A 12,400-nucleotide genomic window follows, 5' to 3' on the forward strand; every position below is an offset into this window, starting at 1 on the left:
GTTTTTGTATTGAATTTGGAGCTGAAGATGCTCTTAAGTCTTCATTAGCTTCTGCTAAGCTTCAATGTTTACACAAGCTGCTGGCATTATAATTTCAAACACTTCTTCAGTTATTTCTACTTAAGGCAAAAGCCCAGAGGAAAGCATGCTGGAGATGGAACACGTCATCAGAAAACACAGACTCTTTGCATACAGATGAGCCTTCAGCTCAACAGAATTTTAAGGGTCTGTGGCTAGGATGCAAAAATTGGAATCATGACCCTCTGAGACAGTAGGGTAGAGGCCTGTGTTAAGGATTCACTCTCAACAAGCAAACCTTTCTTTCAAGAAGCTGAGGAAATAAAGATAACATTTCAGAGCATAAAGTTGAAGGAAAAAGAAATTTTTTCCCCTTTTGCTCAGGATATATTTGCAGCAGAAGTCAGACTAATTGCAATTCATTTTCCACAGCATCCAAAACCTGGACATGACCCTGACTCTTAATTTTGGAACATAAAATCTTGCTGTGTTCCGTCACATGCATTAATCCCAAAACATTCATAGTCAAGACAGGATCCAGAGCCTTACTTCAGCTGATAACCACAGCTCAGGTGGTAGGGATGGTGGCTACAGTTATCTCTGGTCTTTCTGGAAGGGAAAACACATGTCCTCCATCTGCACTAAAGCGTGACCTTGGATGAGCCATGGAGAGCCACCTCCCAGAGGCTAAGTATACCAAGCAGTGCCTGAAAAGGCACAGAATGCACTCAAGGTTGTATTTTGGCTGAGGAGGACACATTCAGTCATACTGGCCTGAAACAAAGCCTGAGCCAGGGCAGTTCAGGTTGCTAAGGCATCCTCACTGGTTGCTATGGCATGTGTACAGTTGCGAGTATTTGGTTCTGGCTTATTATTTTTCAAAGGATAGGCTTGTTTGCGTAACAAAAGCTAATCCATCAGCCATTACAAATAAGCTCCACTTTTTCCTCCGGCTCCTCCTCTTCTGTTCTCAAATGGATGACATTTATCTCTGTTGTCGGGTCTTGGACTGTCCCACACGCCTACTGAAGCATGTTTTTGTGCAGGAATGGTTGAGTGTAGCCCATGCAGTAATCCCTTTATATTTGTCAAACTTATCACTTCTGTACAGCCAACAGATTCCTCTCGAGATATGCAACTGTCTGCTGTAAAAAGCAAATGCTTAAAAAACATAAAATTACATACGATCAGTGCAGTTTTGCTCATAGGTATTTTCAATAAAATGATTACATACACCACAAAACAGATTTTGTGGATTTCCCGGGAGTGCCATCGAAAACCTATCTGAATGCAATTGGGCTGCCTCCTGTTATAAGCTGTAGTTTTTCTCTGAAGCATAAAGCTACTCTGGAAAGCAACGGCCTTGTATAGCTCCCTATGTATGTGCCTCCTTGTTTCCACATTAAAACAGCTCAGTTCAGAAGCAAAACAATTACTTCTTTTTTTTTGTTGTTTGTTTTTTAAACTGATACCTATGCGCACTCTGCCAAAGTGGTGGCACTCCAGCCAGGGCTATGGTGGCAGTGGTGGCTCTCCAAGCCATTCGAATGGGAATTTATAGGCACCTCCACACAGGAGACTCGGGCTCTGCTCAAAGGGTGTTTGCCCATCAGTGGCTGTAAGGCTGGCTGAGCAGTACCAGAACCACCTCTCCCACATCAGCCACCCCAGCCAGTGAGCGCTGTTGTACAATGTGAGATTTTAAACCATGGAAAAGATCATCGAAGGTGCTGGAAGCTACCAACACCAACATGAAATCTTACACAAGACAGAAAGCCCTAATTACAGTTTCTGAAACTATGAAGTCATCTAATACACATATGTTCCTCTAGACTGTCAAGGAGGAAAAAAGGCAGGCAGTACTCATTGCCATCCCCATAAGGAGGAGAGAAAACTGCTCCTCAGAAGCTTTTAGAGAAACCTGGTAAAACCAGAGAATCAGCTCCATCGCAGTTAGATTTAAAAAAGCATCACAAACACTTTCGATTTAATTATAACAACAATATTGTTAATTTCACACTGCATGGAGCATTGCGAGCCTTCAGCTCGAAATGCTGAGCGTTTCAACAAGCCAAAACTTTGCACTCTACCTTAGGTGCGAAAGGAAGATGGCACATGAGGGCAAAAAGTAAATGCCTTATTCAGAGAATGACTCAAGAACAAAATCATGTTTTTTCTTTCTGTTCTAGCACTGTTCATACATCTTGTGCAACATTAAAAGCAGTGAGAAGCAGTAAGAGTTTTAGCGCAACAGTGGAGGAGGCGGCTGCAAATAAATAGGGGGGAAATACCAAGAAAGAAAAAAAACATTTTTGCCTAACACTTCTTAAATCAACACTGTTTACTGGACAGCACAGATCTGCTGATAATGGCAGACTATTGTGTTTCAAATAGTTCTAGGGGGAAGATTTTAAAATATCTCAATTCTGTTTGTCCATTAGTTAACTTTTATTTTATTTTGGAGTTCTTTGATAAAGACCTCCGTTATTTGCTTGAGACTTCAGAAAGCTTCAGACAAGCAGATTTCTTAAATTAGCTTGAAAATTCAGTTTCCAGGGCAACATATGCAGGTCTTTATACATCAACATTTCTTTGCACCACTTATATAAATGTGGCTGCTCAAATGTCATAAGATACTTTTAAATTCAGTAAACTATTCCGATCACTTTGATCCTTTTCTGCCTTTGAAAAAAGCTGAGTGCCCCTTCTTTTCAGAAGAATCACATCCATAAAAATGCTAAACTGTTTTCCTTTGGAGAGTCTTAGCCCCAGAAATGCCTGCAGTGACAGGCACGTGTGTAACACATTTATATCAGCACCTGAACGCTTATGCAACATTTTTGCTCACCTCCCTTATTCATCATCCTTTCTTACTATTGTATTAAGTTTGCAGGCTCAGGAGGTGACTTAGGGCACTCTGGGAGTCCACTGCACTAGACAGAAAACAAATTCAAATGCCCATTCCACAACTGCAATGTGAAATTTGCTGCTTGCCCACCCTGCATACAAAAATTCTCGATAAGGCTCTGACACCTACCAGTAAATGCAATGAATTGTAAAGGAGACAAGGTAAAGAACACATTTACCTATTTTCTCTCTCATTCTGCTATTTCCCCCACAAGCACTTAAGAGGTGCTGTGCTGTTACCAACACGGGGACCTGAAACCCTCAGCAGCATTGGGAGCGTGATTTTGGCAGGGGTCAGATCACACCCTTGCTGCATGGGTGTATGGTGAAAGGTGCTGCAAACACAACAGTGACAGCAATCGGGGTGACTCAAGTAAAGGAGAGGGAATGAGCATTACCTGCACACTTGACTCCCTGAGCAATGAGGCCCCACATAAAGTTGGCGCAGTACTCACACCAGTGCGGGCCCCTGAACGTGTGCACCTGGAAGACAGCAGCAGAAAGGAAAGTTACAGAGAATAACAACTGTTTCAAAGACATCAAAGCAAAGTGTCTCAACAAGCCAGAACTCCTCTACATACATTCACTAGAAGTTTCTCTTTACCACTGCAGGAGAAGAAGAAAGAAACGTTCAAATCACTGAACAGCCAAAGGGCCAACAGCGCTGTGGGAAGGTGCTGCCAATCCTGCACCACCTGGAGCAGCATGACTGGTGTTGGGGTCTGCTCTCATTCTGCACTGTTGTAGGATGAGCAATGATGGTGCTCCCATACTGTCTGCTGGCACCCCTTGGTCCATGCAGAATTGCAAGGAGTGCACCTCCACAAGGGATGCACAGGGTGATGAGTGCTGGAGCAGCCCTGGGTGGAAAGCGTCCTGCCTGGCAAAGCACCAGTGCAGCACAGACACTCCAGATGCACCCCGAGGGCTTTCTAGTTCAGAACAGCTCTGTAGGAAATTAATTCTCTCCAGACTAATGCCACATATTGAAAATCTAAATGAGTCTACTAAGTGAAAACAAGAACTCGCTGACCCAGGACGAAATTCAAAGCTAGAGAAGAAAAAGCCAATGCTGCTTTCAATCCTGGCTCATGCATGAGCTGCAAATCCTGCAGACACCACAAACTGCTTTGGGTTTTATTCTGATAAAGTGCCTGCTTTAGGAGACCACGAGACTCTTTGCAGAGATATCCAAAGCTTCCTTAGCCAGTGTTCAAGAAACTGGTAATCATGAAGTAATGAAATTCGCAGTGAAATACAATAAATATTCTCAAGGCTTAACTCAGTTGATTCTCCAGAGCCACTTGGCAGAGAGCACCCCTTCCACGAGGTGCGCCCAGCAGTTGGACTCCAGATAACATTCACCTCCAACAAGTGCCCAGCATTCCAGGCCAGGTCCTGCTTTGGCTGCAGACCTCCTGCACTTACTGCCTGCCAAGCAGTAGCAGTGGGCAGGCTGGTGCACTGCTCTGGAGATCTGCTCTCCAATTCTCCAAAGTACACAATGGCTCCTAGCCCTGCTTGCCGTGAGCATCTCTGGAAGCAGTGCTGGGTGCCCCCAGCTCCAGCAAGCCAGTGCCACCACCACCAACTCTGAAAGTGCAACTGTTCCCTTCTCAAAGTTCCAGCTGACTCCCATGAAGCAAATGATGACAAGACTGTCAGCAGCTGCAATCTCTATTTTCTTGTTCCCTCTCCACACAAAGAGATTTTTCACACCTTCTTCTCCGTGAGACACCTGCACTACCCACATCTTCTTGGTTTTCTTCCTCAGCCCCCTGCTTTTCTACAGGTCTTTGGCAGCCTTCCCTTCTCAGAATCTGATCTCCTCAAGCAAAATGCTGTGCTTTAATGCCTGAGGGACTAACACAACTTCTGCAGGAAACAACATCTGCCTTGCAGTCACCAGCAAGGACTGGGCTCAGGCTGCCTGTCCCTGTGATGGCGGCTGCTGTGACCCAGAAGCAACTTAAAACAAAAGGGCAAGGCAGGCTCCCCTGCTTCCCTCTTTCCTATCAGCACAGCGTACCATCCTTCCCTTTGTGAGTTTGGATGGAGATCAGATCACTGTTTTGGAATCACTGCTCTTGTCCCATGCAGCCAGACTCCATCCAAACACTGCAATGCCTTGCTGTAACATCTCCTTAGGAAATTACCTTCTCAGGAGAACATTTGTCGCAAGCCTGCTTAGCTTTACCCTGTACCATTCAAATTACTTCCTTATTCATTATTCTGAATGCAAAATTAAAACAAATTAAAAGCTACAGGTGGGTTTTTCTATTTTCTGTCATGCTTTCTCTTGCTTTGACCTTTCTCAGACACGCCAGAGGAGGTTCCCAGGCAACATTAATTAGGGGCCCTCTGGCCCACGACGCCCTTCCACCCCTGGTATGTGACCCTGCAGGACAAGCCCTGACGCCTCTTTTGGGGTCTGGAAGCATTACTGCCTTTGCACAGAGCTCAGTGGTGCCAGAATGTTCACATCCCACTGCCACAGAGTGGAACTGGAGGTCCAGCCCTGCACAGGCTGAATGCACAGACCGCAGGAAATGAAATCAGAGGCAGTAAACCATGCCAGAAGACATCAAGAAGTGGTCTTCTGGGGCCAGAATGGCCCTCTGACTGCTTCACATTGCAGAGCAGGGCCAAGCAGCACACTAGAGGGGAACATTTGCATCCCACTGCTAGCGAGAGGGCCAGCACCTGCAAACAATATTGAGCCTACTGCACGTGACCCTTTAATACAGCATTCTGATTTTTACATTCAATTCCCTATTCTAAAAACTTGTCAAGTGACTTGCTTATTTCAAAACTAAAGCATGCCTTTCCAAAAAGTTTTCTGACAACGCACCAGGCAGAATTCCAGAGATCCTGATTAAATTACAAGGTGTGTCTTTCCCTTTATAAAAAGAGCATGTGCCATATGGAGGCATCTTATAAAATGTGAGGGTACAAAACTTACAAATTGGGCTTTGTATCTCCCAAATCTTTCATTCTCACTCCTGTCCCAAAAATCCTCTTCTCTTCCTCTTTCCACAAGATTTCAAGAGTGAGTTTAAAAGAAAAATCTAATTCTAGATCATTATAAAGGAAAATACTTACTTCTAAACTGAGATAAAATCCAATTATTAGGCTGCTCTGCAAGTCTAAGGATAACAGTGGAATCACACATTGCATTTCTATTTTGAACTCTACCACAGCAGCAGCAAGGTATAATAAAAAGGACTATGATCTTATATAGGAAGAGAGTGCTTTTTTGGGTCTGAAAGACATTTGGGAAAAATATCTTACCTCTGGTGATTAGCCACTATGTACGTTACAGACCACCATTTGTGTTTTTTTTTTTTAATTTAATTAAAATTAAATTAATTTAATTAAAATATTGCTTATAAAAAGAGGCAAACTTAAGCACATCAAAAAATGATCTGATGACTGACAACAGCTTATACCACAAGCTAGGAGCTCCTCAAGCAGATCTCTGATAATTCTCGGGCTCTACGAAAGTCACTGCTGCAGCTACCCATGTATCACACAAACCTACTTACTTCTTATGCTTTTTGCTTTTACTGGGCAGTTCTTTGGCTGTTATCTGAAAGCCAGGAATGAGCCAGCAGATAATTAGCATTCAAAACTGGGGGACTTGCATTATATAACTTGTCAAGATAGTGAGAGAATATCAGCAAAGTGCTTTAGAAATGTGACGTGCAAGAACATGATGGATGTGCGCAGCTTTAGCAAGGCAGAAAGCAAGACTGGATCTGACAAATTACGTATACATAAAATAAAACTCTGAGCTCGGAAAACAGTCTCTCTGACAGCACACAACAAAGCTGTCTCTGTTACAGGCTGCCATGGTCTCCCTGGACAGCAGCTCCACCAGGACCCATGCTCCACATTGAGCAGCGTAGCATCTCCCATAGCCCTCCATGCTGAGATGCTGGCAAGAAGAAGGGGATTTGGAAAATCCAGGCAACATCATCTGCACTGGAATGAAATACACTGACTAGAGAAAGGATGGAAAAAGTACTGCAGCTTCGCATTTTTCCAGAGCTCTCTGCGTTGGACAGCCCTGCTGGTGCTTGGGGAAGAGACCGAGCTGGCTGGGGGCTGAGTGATGACACACATCAGGTACCTGCACTGCATGGTGCTCCCAGGGTGCCGTTCTGCTGGCTATAGCAGTGTCTTTCAGCCAAATGCCTAAAGATCATGGGACGCTGCTGATGAAGCCCGTCAGCTCAGTGGTCCTCGCTGATTTGCATTTCCATCAGCTGAATTCTGCCTGTTGGGACTCCACCAAGCTTTTAATTGATACAGGAGACACTGTAAGTCTCAATTAAAATGATAACTCAGCCTGTATTATTAATGTCTGTCTCCTCAGTCACAGCTGATTTCATCAGACACTGGGTGTACCCACGCTGGCACCCAGTAGGCATGCCCTCTGTATGCACCCCAGGTACAGACAGAGGACGCCTGGACGTTAAGGTCATAGAAGAGAGATCAGTGAGAAAACAAACTGCTTCAACTTTGGTTTGGCCAATGCTTTAACTCAGTGTATGCATATATTAACAATAGGCAGGCCCTCTAAAACAAGGGTCTCAAGCATGCCAAATATTACAGAACACGACTTTCCTACTGCAAGGCAAACGTTGCTGCTGAGTAATCTCAGAAACAAGAAGACTGCCATGACAACAGCATGGCACAGTGCAGCTGTAAGATAATTCACTATCACATGAAGGTATTGCAGAAATGAGCGTAATGAGAGTATTGCAACAAACCACCAAAGACTGCCTAACCCAGCTGTGGTGCTACACGCCTGGGATCGGGCCAACAACTTCTTCCAGCAGCTCCAGAGAAGGGGGCCGTGATTCAGAGCATCAAGTATAAATAGCATGGCAATGGGCAGCGGGCACAGACATGAACGCTGAGCAGGCAGCCCTTCCTCCCAGTCCTCGCTCACCCGGAGCCTGAAGCGCTGTCATGTTGTGTTGGCTTCCTGGTCTGTGCAGATCATGTCAGCAGAAATGAGAACAACTGGAAAATGGGGTTAGGTTCTGCACTAAGAGAGACAAGGCAACAAATGGCAGAGAGAGTAGCGGGTGTGCGCTTTTTGCCTTGTAAATGCAATGAAACTGGTCACCTTCCTTTCAGAATGGAAGGGCAGATTTGTTTTTTTTTCAAGTTGATATCTTAGAGATTAGAACACTATCCATTTCATTCCAGGCCTAAGTAACTCAACACCTGTGTCTATATACAACATTCAGAAACCACAGGTGAAAACTGAATAAAATCTTCATACTTAAAATAGTATGTATATATACATGCCATATACGCTCCACTTAATGACATAAATGTAATACAAAACCTCAACAGATCCCTAAAGAAGTGATTTTGCACAGATGCTACATTTAATTTAGAGGCAAAAGCACTGATGGGAGCAGAAGCAGTGCTCCCTGCCCTGGAGGCACTGCCCAGTCCCTGCAGAGTGTTTCTGAGCCTTGCCACTCATGGGCTGCTTTGTTCCTATGGCCGTATGTACGGGAGACCCACAAGAGCCACAGCTAACGACTTAGAAAGCTACCAGCAAGGTGGGATGGAATTACAGCTGAAATACAGATTTAGAAAAAGAAAAAAAATGAAACAAAACCCAAAACAGAGCCAGATCTTGAATGCAGGGATTAGCATTTAGAAAGCACAGAGGGTTAAGTAATAATGCACTACTGGGAATCTGCTTTAGAAAAGCCAAGCCTTAAAAAAAAAAAAAAGTTAAAAAGAAACATTAAATAAAAATAAGAGCAAAAAACTAAATCCATCCATGCCTAAAAGCTTTTCTGGCTTGAATTGCTGTATAACACAGCATGAGTTTCAGAAGCAGCTACACAGAACTGACACGATCTTCTCCAAAGTTTCGTGGAGGATTTTCTCCAGTTTTGCTCTCCAGATATTGCCACTGCCTTTGAAAATGTTTTCCCCGAGTACCAGGAGCCCAGAAGAAACCTCCCATTTCCCGAGGCTTTCTTATCTCTGACAACGCGCAGAGGCTCTCCCTGGGGACTGTGCTAGCGGCGCCCAGCTCTCCTTCTGAATATTCATTTGAGTGCAGTGACTCATTTAAAGATGTTTTGAAAATCTTCTCATTGCCAGGGCTGGACTTCATCAAAAGCAGCGCTCTCCTTTCAGTGGAGACCGACCAACGCACCCCAAATAGGCACCTGCCCCACTTTTTGGAAGATCAGAAATAGAAATGAGTTCATGTCAGAAGTCACACAAAAATGGCTCTGCTCACTGCAGTAAAGGTTTGTTACAGTTTCAGGTCTTCTTGCAGCATTTCTTCTGCACTTTCCACTTGCCGGCCCCCAGCGTTTAGGCATGGCTCTCAGGAGCAGCTCATTAGAACAATGTGATTTGGCATGGAAATGATTTGTTATGGCTTTTTACACCAGCAAACACCTAGCAAAGATGCAATTACACGAGTGAAAACTGGGCCAGGTTGCTGTATTTGTTTCAAACAAATGACTCTTGTTAGTACCAGCAGTCTGTCTATTAAAGTGATGTGTGAGTCCCTCCATATTGGCAAGGTCCCTCCAGCAGACACCGGTGTCACCAAGCCCACTTCTCACACATGTATGGGCTGCTCTGCCTCCCTTCCAAAGGGGTCACCGCAGGAGGCCGCTTCAGCATGGAGAGATGAACTGTACTAGCAAGACTAATCTAACAGCGTGGCTTAAGCAACGATGGAAAAACCTCTGCTCTCTGGAAGAAGCATTGGTTTGAAAGGGAGTTGTGTTCTGAATGTTCACTGATCTATACCAGGCAGCCTTACAAGTGTTATTTATTGTAATTAATTTGACTGTGCTGTCTCGGGCATTAGTGAGATAGTGACTAAGTAACAGTGTGGCAGTATCAATACTGCACAGAAAGATAGTGAAAAACAGCCTTCTGGAGACATACATACATGAATGAAGAGCAAAAAAGAACTAAGACAACATGCTAGGGAATGTGATGCATGGAAACGCAGTGCTCGGCCCAGCTCTGATGGGTACAGATGCCTTCTGGCTTCTGCAGAACATGAAGCATCTGAGCCTGGGGCTGTCAGCAGCTACAAAACTCCTGCAAGTGTCATCACAGCCAGAAGTGACTGAAGGAATACCCACGGGTGGCCAAGGGAGCACAGCACCCTAACCCTAGACCTGCTCCTGGGTGCTGGCTGCTATCTCCTCTGCTCTATGAAACCAGTACTAACTGCTGTGCAATAACCAATCTCCATTCCTCCTCCCTCCACTGAGATGCCATAGTACCTCCAGTGTAAGAGGATCTCTAAGAGTTTGTCATTTCTATGACTGATCAACATGACTGGTCCAAGCAGCAGCTGGGCAAAGGGTCAGGTCTTGTACTGCCTCGTGCCTGCACTACCAAGAGAACGTGGGCTGCGAGAGTGCAGAGCAGCATCCTCCTTGCTGCAGGGCTCAGTTGCTTCTGGTCAGCCGAGACCTACGCCTTCATTTTGTTTCTTGTTTCAAATATCTACCACCAAGGAGAAGCCCAGAAAGGATTTTTGGGCTGACATTTCCTTCCTTCCTACATGGGTGGCACATTTTCTGCTCGACAGGCAACCTAGGATACTTACTGAGGCATTATAAATGGTGATGTCTTTAGAAAATTTGGACAGATGTGAAGAACAGTAAAGCAAAGAAGCACACAAGCCATTCATTTGAAATCTATCACGTAATCATCCTGAAGGGTTTGCAGTTATTCCTTACAGAAAGGAGAGGAGCCACACTTAGCAGCACACCCCTCCAGGTGAGAGCACTTTGTTCTGCTCTTCTATAGCAAAGTTATCTGTGCAAGCTGACTGTATCTCACTGACCTCAGAAACCAGCTGCTGTTAAAGGTAAATACTTCAACCTGCTGTACATGTATAGGAACTACAACATGACTAATACAAAGAAAGCAACCTGCACAGGAAGCTTGTGCTGTACCTATGACCTTGGATCAGACATACAGCCTGTTTCAGAACAAGACCTGGAAAACTCACAGCTACACAACCATTCAGAAACAGCTTCAGGGTAAAAAAAAAAAACAACCAAACAAAAAAACCCACAACAACTAAACTCAAATGAATGAAAATCAAATTATCAGGTTATTTTCAAAACAGCTGTGATTCAGACTGTTAAAGAAGAGCAGCTAAGGAACAGAGATGTCTGCAAAACTAAATACATACTACCCTACATAGGCTGTGGTACATGGGAAACCACTGCCTGCTGGCATCTGCAGGAACCACCTTTAGACTCTAAGGAACAAATGAAAGTTGCAAGATGCTTCAGATCTCTACGACAACTCAGGGTCTTGATTGGAAAAAAAAAAAAAAAAAAAAAAAGCTCTACATTTAGCTGACAGACAGGCAGCAGGGTTGGTCCATGCCAAGAGCTCATATTAAATGCTGTTTTTATATAGCATTTTGTTTTCAAGTTTGTGCTTCAGTGAAGAAGTCCAACAAAACATCCTGATCGTCCACAGCTTCCAATTTTTGTCATTATCTGAACTGAAAAGTAGAAGGAAGTAGATAAAATCCAACAGCCTGGAGGTAAGTATGCATACATGCACATATGTGCACATTCACACATGCACACGTGTGATGGGAATGAAAATCAAGAATCTGAGATAATTAAAAAATTCATAATTAATTAAATCATCAGACACCTATGTGCCATTAATGGTTTTCCCTTCTCCTAAAGTTGATAAAAGCAAAAGTTATATAGGGTAAAAATTCATCAAAACAACAATATGGGCTTCATGTCCTGCCTGTAAGTTCATACTGACTGCTGCAGGAATTTGGGATGACATCAATTCACTCAGCCTTACAAACAAGGACTGCACATCATTTGACTGCCCAAGGTTAAGGTACTGAATCTTTACAGGACATTTATTACAGGCAGACACAAAACATGCATGTGCTGTATTGACACGTCTTAATAAAGAACATAAGGCATTTGTTGCTTACTTTTTATAATCAGCACAATAGCGAGAAGCAACATAAAAGGCCAGGCAGATTTGGTTACACAGAGTAGTTGCCCATGTCAGCAGCTCCAGCAGCCCCATGTAAGCCACGCTCCTCTCGTCACACTCAGTTCATTAACATGAAGGGAAACACAGACCATCTGCTCTGTCCAGATGCAGCAGAACATGCTTCTTACCTCCAAAGCTATTTATCAGCGACAAACTGAGATCTCTTTAATCCTCTAATCAGATCTAAATGACTTTTCAGCATCATATCATGGTAAGTAAAACTGAACTACAGCGACTTGAATGGAAAGAAAAGTTGGCAGGTTTCATCACTGCTGGCATCTCCCGGTACCAAACAAGTGTAAATGGAACAGATAACGTGAATGTGACAAATGGCATCAAACACACACACACACACACACAAGCAACCAGCAATGGAACCCTCAGTGCTCTGAAGATGCCCAGCTGCTGTGAC

At 44.0% G+C, this 12,400-nt stretch overlaps 1 protein-coding gene across 3 annotated transcripts in view; it reads right to left on the minus strand.

Moving 5' to 3' along the window:
- The window catches only part of CHN1 (chimerin 1), a 145,207-nt gene that overhangs the window by 11,318 nt on the left and 121,489 nt on the right, over positions 1-12,400 (minus strand). For all 3 annotated transcript variants that reach the window (XM_048954039.1, XM_048954040.1, XM_048954042.1), the window contains one exon: positions 3,324-3,408. In XM_048954039.1, coding sequence (XP_048809996.1) covers positions 3,324-3,408 — 85 coding nt within the window. The remainder of the gene's footprint in view (positions 1-3,323; positions 3,409-12,400) is intronic.

Source organism: Lagopus muta, chromosome 8 (genome assembly GCF_023343835.1).
Source record: "Lagopus muta isolate bLagMut1 chromosome 8, bLagMut1 primary, whole genome shotgun sequence".
Classification (NCBI taxonomy): domain Eukaryota; kingdom Metazoa; phylum Chordata; class Aves; order Galliformes; family Phasianidae; genus Lagopus; species Lagopus muta.